Here is a 15,580-nt window from a genome sequence, read left to right as displayed (position 1 = left end):
AGTCTTTTTCTAAGCTCTTGCTTTCTATATTTCTACTTAATATTTTTGCTTTAAAAAAAAGTAAAGGAAAAGATAAAAGTAAAAAGTAAAGAAAAAAAAAATGAGAAGTGGAATATATTTTTCCTCTTCATGGCATCCAATCAATCCCAATTGATTAGACTGTTCTCAAAACCTCTTAAATGAGATAATTTTTTTATAAAATTTTCAAGTCTTCAGCAACTATTCAGTGACCTTTACATATATAATTGTATTCAATTTTATTTATTTTTACCAATTGTGAAATATATACATACATACATATATATAATATCACAAAACTAGGTTAATAATGGACACCTATTATATGTGCTTTATAAGCAATAATTGCCATAATTCAATTAGCTACTTATTTCATACTACAATATAAATACTACAATATAAATACTACAATATAACTGAAAAACAAGACCTTCCTCATTTGAATTACTTTTCTTATTTGACTGGATTTATTCACAATACATAAAATAGATTAGAATGTGACTAAAGAGCTTCTTAATTGCTCTCTGAACAAGTTCTAAATACTTCATTATTATCTAAATAATGTGTAATTGTGGGTATGACTTCAATATGGAATAATCTGCTCTTGGCTTTTATTTCTTGAGAGATATCATATCACTTAAATTGCTTTCAACCAGATGTGACATCGTCTGTACATTGGTAGATGTATTATTGATATACATGGTCTAGATGTGACAAATTGTCTCTTTTTACTTGGATTAAAATGAATTATCACACTGCAACAGCTAGCTAACTTATCACTCATTCACAACACTTCAGTTTAAAAAAGCATGTTTCACAAATACATTTGCGTTTCTATGTATGCAATCCAACTTCCTTTCTCCTGACCCACAAGGCATATACACTTCTACTCCCCTGCAAAGGAAATGTATTGTGTGACTTCCTGACCTCCTTTCCACTTCAGGTCACAGAAACCCAATTTTCCTTTGGAAATCTCCCTGAACCAACTTTCAGTTGCTGTGATATGAATGGGGTTGATCTTATCAGTCCTTCAACCACCCCAACCCTAAGTAGGCATATGAATTTTAGGCAAGCCCTGCCCATTTTGGCTCAGTGGATAGAGCTTTGGCCTGTGGACTGAAGGGTCCCAGGTTCAATTCTGGTCAAGGGTACATGCCCAAGTAGCAGATTCAGTCACCGGTAGAGGTTGTGCAGGAGGCAGCTGATCAATGATTCTCTTTCATCATTAATGTTTCTCTCCCTCTCTCCCTCTCTCTTCTTCTCTGAGATCAATAAAAATATATATTTTTAAATGTTTTAAATAATAATAATAATTTGGTTGATGAGTTTAATCCATGACCCAGCCTTAGCAGAAGGTTCAGAGCCAGGATTATGATGTGGGCAGGCAAATCATGTTAGGCTCAGAGTGCTACTCAAGTTCTGATGATAGTTCTTTATTTTATTTTTTTTAGATTTAGCTATGACTAAATCTGAAGACCTATTCTTAAACTATTCAATTAGATAAGCCATTCAATTCTCTTCCTTGTCCTTCGCCTATAACCAGAGACCTCTGATTAACATGCCCATGACCTGATTTTCTTTCCATTTAAATAAGTGTTATTCAAGATAGAATAAATGGGTAAAATAATAACATTTGGCAACTCCGTTACTTAACACAACAAAGATTTAATTTTGTTCACATCAAGTCCAATACTAGTTGGGCTGCTGCTTTTACGGCATAGGTAAATTATTTTGGCACACAGTTTCCAAGGTCCTACCAATATGGGCAGGGAAAGCAGGAGAAGGCATCCTGGCTCCTCAGCAGCTTGAAATAAATATGACATGGGTCACTGCTGCCCACAGCCCATTGTCCAACCTGATCACCTGGCATCCAACTAACTGAGGAAGGCTGGGGAAATGTAGAGCAGCACACCCATACCCACTGAGCAGCAACTCTCTGTACCAGACAGGGCTCTCCAGCAGGAAAACAAACAAGAACAGTAGAATGTGTGTGGGACAGCGGACGGGTGGGAGAAGACTTATTTTAAGAGCCTGGCTTACATGAGTGGGGGGAAGGAGGGAAGCTGGTGTATCTGAAATCTGCACTCCAGCAGGCTGGAGATTCAGAGGTTTACACTACAGACTTGAGGCAGAAATTCCTCAGAAACATCCATTTTTGCTCTTAAAGCCATTCATTAGTTGGATGTGGCCCTCCCCCATTATTTAAAGTCAACTGATTATAGATGTGAACCACATCTATAAAATATTTTCCCAGCAACACCTAGATTAGCATTTGATTAAATATACCATATTCTATAGCCTATATAGGTTAACATATTACATTAACCATCACATTATCTCTGCCAAAGATCAAATGATTTTTATTTCTTATTTTCTTCTCATAATAATATTGCTGTGAAAACAAACATCTCTGCTCTATGGTGGGAGATTAAAGTTATGTCCTATTGTTCAACATATTCCATGTATCTCCTATGCCATGAAGCCAAATGTTTTAACAATATAAAAATATTTGTCTGGTCATCAGGATGCTAATTTACTTCTAAAAGCTGAGCTAAATTCCTGCATTACATTTTAACTCCTTCCATTTATGTATTCATTCATTTATTCAATTAATATTCTGAGTACCTAGTCAAAGTGAGATACACCAAAGGTCCCCTTTTCAGGTCAGATATCTTCATCCGCATATTAAGGGAAAATAAATAACCGTGGTAAGAATTTAATGACAAAGCAAGAGAAGCTACCTTTCATGGTTTCTGTGGATCAGGAATTTCAGAGCAGCTGGACTGATCGCTCTATCTCAGGGTCTCTCCTGAGAGCACAGGCAATGCTGACTGCTGCTGCAGTAATTAGGAGGCTTAACTCGGACAGCAGATACTACTTGCAAGGTGGGTCACTCAGTTATCCGGTACGTTGGTGCTGGCTGTTACAGGAGACTTCAGTTGTTCCCTATGTGGCCCTCCCATTGGAGATGCCTGTGTGTCCTTACAGTTGGCTTTCCCCACAGTGAGAGCTGCAGAAGGCCAAACAGAAGCTTCAATGCCTTTTATGACCTCGGCTTGGAAGTCACACACTGTCATTTCCATTGAATTCTATTCGTCACAAAGATCAGCCCTGTGGTCTGTGTGGGAGGAGACTACACAAGAACTTGGATTCTATGCGGAAACTGGTTTGGCTCAGTGGATAGAGTGTTGGTCCCAGGTTCGATTCTGGTCAAGGGCATGTACCTTGGTTGCGGGCGCATCCCCAGTAGGGGGTGTGCAAGAGATAACTGATTGATGCTTCTCTCTCATCAATGTTTCTAACTCTATTCCTCTCTCTTCCTCTCTGTAAAAAATCAATAAAATATATATTTTTTTAAAAAAAACGGATTCTAGGAGGTAAGGGTCATGCAGGACTGTCTTGGAGGCCAACTACCACAATAACATTTGCCAGTGCTTTGCTTGAAAAACCTTTTGTTTATAGATTCAGCTGGCTCACCCTATGAAATACGTTGTATGGTTCCATAATTTATATATTCAGAGCTGACTGGATCATGAGCTGAGATTTAAGTTAAATTTTGCTTGGATCTAAAACCACTGCCTTAGGTGAGAGAGTAACAAATGAAAAAGACACTCCTTTCATCACTGAACTGGTAGCCCAGAAATTCTTTGAAGAGTTTCAGCTGGAAGCTGTGGACACTAGACAAAAGCACACACACACATACCAGTCATCCCCCTTAGCGCCAAAACACTATTTTAGGACTCACCTCCTAAAGTAGTGTCCTGTCTTTGGTTACAAAAGCAATATAGGTAATAACTATTATTTGGGCATTATACATAATTATACATAAACTTACTTATAGGAAGTTTAAAAACTATGTAATATTGTCTTATGTATATGTCTTTAATATTCTTGAAGTTTCCTACATTGCAATGAAAATATCCAGATCACTCATTCTCAAATAAGATATAAATGTTAATAGAATAATATTTTCTTTATTTTTTTTGTAATGGGTACAAATTTGAAATGTGATAATGAAGTTCATGGAAGCTATTGGGAAGGCTCTAATAGCATGGGGAAAAAATGTGATAATTGCCATTATGAGCTTGGTCATCTTTAGGCTGGGTTATGTCAGCAATTTAGTTCTATTTCTTATATTAATCACTTATAACAATAAACCAGTTATGTATTAATATCTGTTTCACAAAAGATTAGATAGAAAAAATGCTTTGAATTAGGGAAAAAAAAGAAAGAAAAAAAAAAAAAAACACCTCACCATATAAATTCAAAAAATCATTCTGTTTCTCCTTCCATGTCTACAAGACTTCTCCTAAGTCTGTTTACAGGTAGACTACCCCATGGACTGATAATCTATTCAAGGTCAATATTAAACCAGATAGTTCAACTAATAATGCTGCAGAGACTTTTTTAAAGAGATGTTCAGAATAAACTATTTATTAATATAAAAATCTTAGTTTATTGGCCAAAGAAATGCTTAAAACTTTTCAAAATTAAATAATCAATGCTTTAAGGGAAAATTGATAGCACTGTATGCACTTTCATGATCCAATTACTAGAAAATTATAATGAAATTTCTTTAAATTTTTTTCAACATACTAGTGTACCATCAGATTCATTATCATTGTCTTTACTTTCAAAGGTATTCTTATAATATCAGTAGAATAAACACAATCAATATGGAACTCATTTATATCAAATTCTCCTTTTCCCAAGGCCTTATGCTATAGGTTTATTTTGCCTTTGGACTAAAAACAGAACAAAATTTTTTTGTTGCAAAAAAAAAAAAAAAAAAAAAAAAAAAGAGCTTTTCTAGTTCTTTCAGAATAAGCAGAAACAGAATAGATAGTGATATGTCAAATGGCTAATTGTTTTATCATTATAAACCCAATGTTCCGTAGACAATAATAAAACTATATCCAACTAATCTAAACTTCCAAACCAAATAAATTTTCATTTATTTCAAATGTTCAGAACAAAGGCACCAGTGCTTCCGTTGAAAGCTAACACACAGCATAATTGCTACTGATATAACTATAATAATTAACCTCATCAACTCAAATTAATCCTTAATTATCAGATCTCTGGGATTTTCTTTGGAGTTCATAACAGGCAAGAATTTCACCTGACATGAAATCATCCACAGGAAGCTTACGGTGACACTGGCTGTGCTGCTATATTAAGCCACTAGAGTGATTGCTTGACTAAAAAAAGTAAAACAAATCTTTGTTAAGAATGATACAGAAAAAAAAAAACTTAAATGGTGAATATTAATTATCTATTGAAGTGTAACAATAACCTTAAAACAACAGCATCATCTCACCGTTTCCAGTTGGGAATCAAGACAGTTTAACTGGAACCTCTGGCTCTCAATCCCTCACAAGGATCATCTTGGACAGCTACCATCAATACAGTACATCATTTGGCCTTTACTGGGTAAAATGAAAGCCATAAACATAAATGCACACTCCACAGAAATAAGTATATTCAGAATCATCTGATTGAACATCTATCTTAAAAATGTTCAACCAGATGATGCAGAATATACTTATTTTTGCTCATATTTAAATTTTAGATTATTTTATAATCTAAAAAATACAAAATATCAACATTCTCAATTAATATTCAAAATTACCCCCAAGTTCTATACCCCTTCTTCTCATAAAAATAGTAGAATAAAAACAAGTAAAAGTGCTATTAAAAATGACAACTTGAGTGGAGCGGCGTGCCCTAGGACCCGGCTGGAGGCAAGATGGCAGGCTCGCGGTGAGCGGACGTCAAGCGATGAAAAAAAGGGTATGCCTAGAAGCAAATTTTGAAAGCATTTTCTCTTCAAATCTTTTTCTATACCACCTGATAAGCATCTTGATTCACCATGGCCGTATCAGCAGTGAAATGGGTGATATCCAACAGAACTATTTTGAAACATTTATTTCCAATCCAAAATGGAGCTTTATACTGTGTTTGTCATAAATCCACATACTCTTCTCTTCCAGATGACTATAATTGCAAAGTAGAACTTGCTTTGACATCTGATGGCAGGACGATAGTTTGCTACCATCCTTCTGTGGATATTCCATATGAACACACCAAGCCTATCCCTCGGCCAAATCCTGTGCATAATTATGAAGAAACACAGGATCAAATACTGAAAACCAGATTAGAAGTAAAAGAAGAACACTTACAGCAAGGACCCATGATAGAACAACTTAGCAAAATGTTCTTTACTACTAAGCACCGTTGGTATCCTCATGGACAGTATCATACACGTCGTAGGAAATTGAATCCTCCAAAAGACAGATGATATTGAGATTTTCAATAAAATGCTGTCCTGTTCTCATTTGCCATTTGAGAAAATGCAATCAGATATATTCACTACTATGTTATATATAAAAATAATAATAAAATGTCTTTTCATCTAAAAAAATGACAACTTGAATAATATTAATTTAAGGTTAACTTTTCTAGTATAAATAACTTGCTACGCTTGTTTTATTTATAATTACTAATTATGTAACAGGCATAACTCCCCTTTGTCACCAGCTTGGGATGCAATAATAGCCTCCAATCTATCCCTAAATCATGGGTGTTTAGATACTTCCCTGCCCCTCTCAGATTTCAGTTATTCCCTAGAGCTTTATCAGGGTTCCAGGAATATCCCATGGGGTAGTTAGGCAAGATTCTATACTTATACCCATGTCATGAGTTACCCTGATCTGGTCATAAGCCAGATAGATCCAGTCTCTGTTCCTGGATACTCCACAGTAAATGCCCAGATCTTAGAACTCTAACACTTTCTACCCTTCTTAGAAGCATAGACATGGAGGGGCCAGTAGGAAAGGAATAACTTTTAACCCTCACTAATGACTAGCCTATCACCCAAGGACAGACAAAGGGCTTCTTGATAAAGCATTTTTTTTAAAAAGAAAAACCATTAGTAAAGTTTTTTTGGTGAGACCTTCTCTCTACAATATTAAATGTCTAGCAGCACATCTCAAAGATGACAGCAAAACAATCATATGATAATGTAGTTTTTAAAGAACCATTGCCCAAGTATATATTCATATTTACTTGGTGAACTGCAAGAAAAACTTTAAATACAGTACTTAAATATAGTCATCATTCTTCATTGTCAACAAAAAGAAATATTAAAAAATCTTCACTTCTAGGCATTTACCCACGAGAAATAAAAGTATAACCATGAGAAACTTGGACAGAGCTTCCTTCCAGTAATTAGTCCAGCCTATATAAGAGCTTGGAAGTTGCCACTCCATGATAACAAGTAAAAAACTGAACTGAAAATTGAAAATTCTTCTTAGATCCTTCAGGAAATTAAAGTTATGCAATAGGCTTTGTTAAGAACAGAATGCTCTGGTACAGTGGTCGGCAAACCACAGCTCACAAGCCACATGGGACTCTTTGGCCCCTTGAGTGTGGCTCTTCCACAAAATACCATGGCCTGGGTGAGTCTATTTTGAATAAGTGGCATTAGAAGAAGTTTAAGTTTAAAAAATTTGGCTCTCAAAAGAAATTTCAATCGTTGTACTGTAGATATTTGGCTCTGTTGATTAATGAGTTTGCTGACCACTGCTCTGGTGTATTTCAAAATGGTTCAAATGGTATTTTTCTCCAGTCTTCACTGTGAGAACCTGGTAGAGCTTCTAGAGATAAATCTCACAAAAGTGTGGGTGTACCTCCACCTCAGACCAGGCTCCCCTGGAGGTCCTAACTCTCAGACTTGTCCATACTGAACTTCTAGCATTTCAGCAATTACAGCCTAGGTGTTCTTAACTCATACTGGTTCCCACAGAGGTTTCCATTCATGGGATTCTGCTCCAGTAACTTCTGATTCTATGTGTCTGCCTGTCTGTCTCCCCAATTTTGGAGACACATGCACTAAGTTCTTTGTGTGTATTGTTTTCATTTCATCATTACCACAATTCTTCAATTTCTGTACTTTCTGTATATAATAATGATAAAATTGAAACTTAGAAAGACTGTACAGTAACTAAAGTCTAAAGCAAAGGCCGGCCTGAGCCAAGGCTGTCCCAACTCCAAAGCCTGTGCTTTGAAACTTCAATACTGTATGGACTTTGCAAACCTGTTTCTTGTCACAAGATTTGGAACCTTCTAGGTTAACTATCTCATGTCAGAGGTAGAGGAGAAAGAGGAGATGAGAGAGGACATGGGGACAGCAGCCTACTAAGGCAAGAGTGTTACTTATAATCATAGACTTACCATTGCTTCAATATGTCACCTGACATGATAGCATTCTGAGTAAAATGAAGGAAAATGAACATACTGGATCCAGAAAAATCTGGATTTTTCCTTAATTTGAACATATTAATGGACTTGAAGAAATAAAAGAACACTGAAATTCTATGACCATTAGTATATATGTGTGCACACACCAGGGCTTCAGATTATCCAGCAGGTCTGTAATCTAAAAATGTTAAGATAATATCAAAGATCTCTTTAAACTCCAAAGTATGTGTGTCTTCCACTTTGAGTCATAGTTTTTCTTTACCTTAATTTCTATCCATTGTAGAGAAAACTTATTTTTTTCCCAAAATATATAATATTTGAGGAGAAAAGATCACAGATAATTTTGCACTTTGAAACATCATGATTTTAAAAAGTTCCCTGGTTTTGCATTTTATCTAACAATTGCATTTGCATCTTTTGAACAAATGCATTGGGTGGTAAACACATGGTCATATCCCCGTCAATATTACCTAATCCGGTAGACAAAAATGTACTCACTTTGTACAGTTAGAGAAGTTCTGGGCAAATGAGCACAACTCAGCCATTCTCATTTTCATATATATAGTCACTGTGTCAACTTGCTGAATTAGAAAAGCTGGATTTTTTTTTTTAGTGACTTTTAAAAAAATTTATAGACTAAGATAAAAAATAGAATTATTTTTCCTAGATAAAAGACTTCCTATTTTCTGAGAAGAAATGTTATGCTGAGGATGTTTTAGGCACTGATGACAAGAATCCCCAAACATTCTCAGAAAAACCCTGAAATGGGAAAGTATCCCAAAGGTAGATACTTAAGGCTGGATTTGTGAAACAAGCGTTCTCAGGTGATTCTAAGAGATACCTGAGGAGGACATTGACTTTTATTAGTTACATGTGTGGGATATGACTGTCTTAAGTCTCTCCTGTAGGGCAGAAATATAAGAACAAACAAGTAGTGATGTGCTGGTAAACATTTAAGAACTGGGTAGCCAAGAAAAATAAAAAGCCCTGGTTTGTAGTGTACTTTATGCTGATTGCTGAAATATTGTTTGAGGCAGTAAGAGTAAAAATCAACTTGGACTGGAAGACAAAAAGCCACTCTATGGAAGGACAAACACATAAAGCCGATCACAGAGTTAGCAGGACCAATAGCTTCTCCCACGGTTATGTGGCTGTAAAATGTGATAACAACCTTCTTTAAGAGAGTGTTCGCTACTCTCTTACCAAGGACATGCCCTTTGCTCTTTCCACTTATTAATAGATGCCCAATTGCTAAACCTTCCTACCGCATGGCCGTAGGAGACCCCTAGTTAATCCCCACTTATAATCCTGTCAGCAACCAACCCAGAATGGATCTCCCCTTCCCCTGATCTCTCCTCAGAATTATCCAAAAATAACCCAACAGTTCTGGTTCTCTCCTCCCCCTGGTTCAGGGTGACACCGCACAGTGTCTCCAATTTTTACTCTTACTGTCTCAAACATTATTTCAATCAACAAATCAGATTTTGTCAGACCACAGGCTGGAAGTCTAACATTTTCATGATGTTAATACCCCTACCAAGGCTGATTTTAAACTACCAATGTGATGTTCCTGAACACGAATTTCAGAAGAAATGGCCACAATCAGAAGTAGACACAAGCTAGTTCCAACACATCACCGCCCAGGTTACATTCTCAACAGCCATGGAAGAGATATTCAAATCCCCATCTTCTGCATCAGAAAACGGAGGCTCAGGCCCTGGCCAGTGCAGTTCAGTTAGTTGAGCATCCCAAGAGGTCACAGGTTGGATTCCCAGTCAGGGGGCATGCAGGAGACAGCTGATGGATGGTGATGTTTCTCTCTTCTTCTTATCCCTCTCTCTCAATAAAAACATTTTTTAAAAGAAATCTGAGGCTCAGAGAATTTATATAAATTGTTTAAGTTCACAAAGCTGGTAGCAGAGCTACCACTTAAGTCTGTGTCATTTTGGTTCAGAACACAGTGATCTTTTAACACTTCCCTGTTTAATATAAGATTATCTCTTCTTGTAATAATAATCATGGATATCAATGTTTCTAAAGACTGTGCATTCCAGTGCTTGTATAGACTGCATTTTATAGTTTTCTTGTATATTTTCCACATACTGTATGAAAGCTGTTTAAAGGCAAATATTTATTATCCTTAAGTCTCAGCTTCCTCATCTATAAAATGGAGACAAATATAGTGCCTACTCCTTAGGGTGGTTATATAGATTTTTGAAATTAATAAATGTAAACTGCTTGGGATAATGACTAACACGTAGTAAGTACTTAATAAATGTTGATGGTAGCTATTACAATTATAATGCAGTACATGTAAAGTGCTGAATGCCATTTTTAAGTGGATTCAACTTCTTAAGTTTCTATAATTCTCATTAAATCATTTCAGATTTTCATATACAGGTGAGATGGTTTTAATTTTTTTATAGTCCTGTTTCCATAATCCATTGCTGTTTTACAAACCAAAACTTATTGGCTTAAAAAAAACAAATCCAGAGACAGAGAATCATAGATCAGACTGTGAAACCTTAGAGGGAAGATAGGGGAGGGGAGGGGGAAGGGGGACTGATCAACCAAAGGACTTGTATGCATGCATATAAGCCTAACCAATGGACACAGACAACAGGGGGGTGAGGGCACGAGCGGGGGGAGGGGAAGAGATGGGGGCATAAGGACACATATGTAATACCTTAATCAATAAAAAAAATATCCTTAATGGCTTAAAATCACAATAATGTACTATTTTTTTACATTTCTGTGGGTTAATTGGGTGTCCCTGTTCTCTGTAGTGTGAGCTGAGGTCTCTCCTGTGGCTGGATTCAGCTGGAATCTTGGCCCTGGAGCTCTGGTCTCTCCTTTACCCAGGGCCCTTTACCCTCCAGGGCCATTGCACCTGGCCTCTTTAACTAGCAATATTGTCTGGACTTCCTTACACTGTGGTATCTGGGTTTCAAGATAGAGTTTCCTAAGAAGACAGCTTGAATGTGCAAGCCCTCAAAAAGCCTTGCTAATATCCTTTGACCACAGCTGGTCACGTGGCCAAACCAAGAGTCTTTGTGGAAGGGGCTATACCAGTGGTCGGCAAACTGCGGCTCACCAAGCCACATGGCGGCTCTTTTGCCCCTTGTGGGTGGCTCTTCCACAAAAATACCATGGCCTGGGTGAATCTATTTTGAAGAAGTGGCGTTAGAAGAAGTTTAAGTTTAAAAAATTTGGCTCTCAAAAGAAATTTCAATCGTTGTACTGTTGATATTTGGCTCTGTTGACTAATGAGTTTGCCGACCACTGGGCTATACACTTAGTATTGAGAGGCTTCATTTTGGGGGGCCACCACCAATGCAGTCTGCCACAGATTCTTGTGCATTTTCATGTATGAACCCCTTTCATAATCGATGGGAAGATGCCAAATAACAGATTTTATAGAGAGAGTCTTTAGTCCTGTGAATAATGAAAGCAGAATTGGAACTGACTAAAGTTCCTGACAGTCTGATTCTCTGCACCATATGTGCATGGCCTTATCAGATGATGAGAATTTAGAAATAATGGCAAAGTCATTTTAATGAGCTAGGAAGAAGTGAATAAATTATGATTCCCTAAGTACCCATTTCAGCCTATTTCTTTATGGACTGAAAAAAAAAAAATGTGTCACAGATTATGACAGTTACTCATCTAACAACACACACAGAGTGCCACCGTCATTACGGTTGCCATTTTAATCATTACATTTTTATTAACACCTTCTCCCTGAAATTTCCATTTGAAAGCCAAATGGTCATTTCCTTTTGAAATCAGTTCTATGAATGACTCCAGCACAAAGTTTGCTCCTGAAGTCAACCTCCCATGACCAAAGCTGGCCAGTTTTACTTTTTCCTTGTTCCTTTCCTCTACCCTTCTGGGGTGGAAAAGAAAAAGCTATAAATAAACAAACAAAGCTACTGTTTTATGTCTACCAAAATCATAAGCAAGATTTAATTACACGGCTCTAAAATAGTCACTGCAAATTTACGATTTAAAGGTATTTCATCTTCTATTTATGTGCAATTCCCATACTCACAGTATAAAGACTTAAAGCTAATTATGAAAAAGTTCACACATTATTCCCAGCAGCATGAAAATATACCGTGTTTCCCCGAAAATAAGACATCCTCCGAAAATAAGACCTACTTACAGGTTTCCTTCTGAGTGAAATATAAGGCATCCCCTGGAAAATAAGCTCCCTCCCTCCCTAGGCTAAACATGAGAGATTTGGTCCACTGACTCTGAAAGAAATGGAGTCACAAGAAATTCACAAGGAAATTCAGGAATTGGATTGTTATGATGATGTTCCAGAAGATGATGACATGATTGTCATTGAATAAATGAGTAAATTCTTGGTACTGTAGGATTCACAGTTTGTCTGGTTTGTGTTGACAACTACCATACTACCGCACCGTATACAGGTAATAAATTTCCTTTATTTTCATTTAACAATAAATGTGTACCGTATTCTTCTTCATGGAAAAATAAGACATCCCCTGAAAATAAGACCTTTGGGAGCAAAAATTAATATAAGACACTGTCTTATTTTCGGGGAAAGAGGGTAGGAATAAAGTGACATGAATAAGAGACCCTTTGGGGTCTCTTATTTGCACATCTTTGGGAGCAAAAATTAATATAAGACACTGTCTTATTTCCGGGGAAAGAGGGTAGGAATAAAGTGACATGAATAAGAGACCCTTTGGAAAGTTCTGTAGAAGTGAGGAAAGAGAAGAATGTCAGCGGCCTGTGGGAGCCAGAGGCGTAAGCTTTGGTGCCTCTCCTTCACCTAGGGCACTTCAAAGGCAAATTCCACGTAATCATGTTTTTGCAAAATTTTAAAAATGAGGATATGTTCTCTTATCTTAGGCCCTGTGTCTCTTTCCTCTCTGAATTCCCCTCCCTCACATGCCTCCTCATATTGGGGGGCATTTGAGTGGCTGTGGCATTCTTGACTCTGGTAAGAAAGCCAGGGATACATGCAGGTGGGGTTTTGTGGGATGTATATGTGTATGGTTTACAGCCGCATCACCATATTGTTACAGAAAACCGAAGAACAAAGAAATACTTAGAGAGATGAAGTTACATTTGTTACGCCCGGGTCCAAAGGAAAATGTATCTCAAATTCTGGGCCCCAATATGCAGGAATTCTCCCTATTTGTATGATTTTACCTTCTTTGTCTCCCAAATATGGAGTGTTTCCGGCCCCCTTTTGCAAGTTCTTAAAGAGCCCATATGTACTAGGGCCTTGAGACCTCAACCAGAGGCCTGGCCTGGCGCCAGCACTGACAACCTTGTCTGGGAAAGGTTAAATTTACAGAAGCCAAATAGCATAGCAGGGATAAAATTTCAAATGGCAGCTCAGTGGTGGAGCGTCGGTCTGCGGACTGAAGGGTCCCAGGTTCGATTCCGGCCAGGGGCATGTACATTGGTTGCGGGCACATCCCAGGTGGGGGGTGTGCAGGAGGCAGCTGGTCGATGTTTCTCCCTCATTGACTTTTCTAGCTCTCTATCTTTCTCCCTTCCTCTCTGTAAAAAATCAATAAAATATATATTTAAAATAAATAAATAAATTCTTTTTTTAAAAAATTTCAAACGGCAGTTTTCATACAAGATGGATGCTTCAGCATAGCTAAGTTAGTGCCAGTCATCGCAGTACTGGAGAGGCTTTCAGAAATAAACACTGCAAGCTCGCTCACTGTGGTGACAGGAAGGTGTAGGGCAAGGTGACAGTGGAGCTGCCCATCTGAATGCATCTTATAGTATCTGGCAGCTGGCGTGGAAGTTTGTTAATAGTTAGGAAATACACAATTTGAAATTTATGTACTAAATTGTCTTTCTCTACTGAAGTGTAATCAAAAATACATACCAGCCCCCAGTTTGGCTCAGTGGACAGGACATCAGCAGGTAACTGGGAAGACTGTGCTATTGGGCTCTACCAGAACACCTAGCGCACAAAGCTATTCCATCAAATCAGGGAAACAACTAAAATGCAGACAAGAGGAAGGACACAAAGGAAGGAGATGGAGGAAAAGAAAAGATTGGGCATTGAGTTAAAAACTACAGTTATAAGGTTATTCAACAATATCCTAAAAAAGGCTGATAAAATAAATGAGACCTATGAGGATATGAAAAGGGAGCAACTAGAAATAATAAGGGATCAACTAGAAATGAAGAAAACATTGTCTGAAATAAAAAATATTATACAAAGTCCTAAAAACAGACTGAAGATCGCAAGAATCAAGACAAAGATTTAGAATACAAAGAGCCAGAGGACACTCCTCTGCAGAAGCAAGAAGATAAGAGAATCCAGAATTATATGAATTGCTGAAGGGGGTTATTTAGGAAGAGGATGAAGATAAAGATAAAAATTATGATCAACAAATACATAACTATCAACAAATGAATCTAAAAACCAAGGGAATTAAAAAATCTGATGAACAATATTAACTGGTGAATATAATAGAATCAGAGGTATGGAAGGGGCGTGGACTGACAATTTTTGGGGAAAAGGGGAGTGGGGGTGCGGGAAGAGACTGAACAAAGACTGTGCACCTACGGATGAGGACAATGGGGGATGGGGAAAGGACAGAGGGTGGGGTGGGAACCTGGTGGAGGGGAGCAATTGAGGGGGGGAAGAGGAACACATTTGTAATAATCTGAACAATAAAGATTTATTATAAATAAATAAATATTATAAGTAAATAAATAAATAATATATATATATATATTTTAAAAAACTGTTTTAAATACACACCCAAAAAAGAAAAGAAAAAGAAAATAGACACCAAAAAACTATTGAGGGTGGGGGGCAAGGAGAGGACAATAATATACACAGATATTTCAGGCAATTAATGAATAAAAAATAAGTTTTCTTTGCAGGTTTTGTGATATGGTATTTGTCAGCTTTAAACTTTTGTAAATTACTGTGATTCCTCTCCTCAAGGCAAATATATGTTCACTAATTTTGAAATAGTACTTTTGTATTTCATTAAAGAACATTCCCCAAGCTGTGTAAGCAAACGTGGATTTTCTCCCAATGGTAACTAATCTCTGATATAGCAAAATCCTCTTCTCGTTGAGGCGTTAGCCATTGGACAATAATAAAATCACACTGAGTATTTCCATTTTTCTTCTCTTTGCTCATGAAGACTGATCCATTCATCTATAAAATGTGACTCTAGTCTCTTACTTTCACTTTAAACTCTAACACAGGATTATAGATAAATTTTGGCCAGAGGTAGCCCATTAATCCTGACTGACTGATTGTATTAGTCCTCTCCGGAGA

The 15,580-nt window shown here is 37.1% G+C and overlaps 1 protein-coding gene across 1 annotated transcript; it reads left to right on the top strand.

Annotated features, from left to right (window-relative positions):
* Window positions 1-5,745: 5,745 nt before the first annotated feature.
* On the top strand, window positions 5,746-6,412 carry LOC311621835 (large ribosomal subunit protein mL42). Its single transcript, XM_084882225.1, has one exon. The coding sequence runs from the start codon at window positions 5,891-5,893 to the stop codon at window positions 6,317-6,319; it is 429 nt and encodes a 142-aa protein (XP_084738351.1). The 5' UTR covers window positions 5,746-5,890; the 3' UTR covers window positions 6,320-6,412.
* The last annotated feature ends 9,168 nt before the right edge of the window (window positions 6,413-15,580 follow it).

Source organism: Pipistrellus hanaki, assembly GCF_964339955.1.
Source record: "Pipistrellus hanaki genome assembly, chromosome: 4".
Taxonomy (NCBI): domain Eukaryota; kingdom Metazoa; phylum Chordata; class Mammalia; order Chiroptera; family Vespertilionidae; genus Pipistrellus; species Pipistrellus hanaki.
Note: the sequence above shows the minus strand (reverse complement) of the source record. Positions and strands in the feature narration are given on the sequence as shown.

Bases quoted from the DNA above. Each gene is read 5' to 3' on its own strand.
- LOC311621835 (XM_084882225.1), top strand. From the start codon at position 5,891: ATGGCCGTATCAGCAGTGAAATGGGTGATATCCAACAGAACTATTTTG.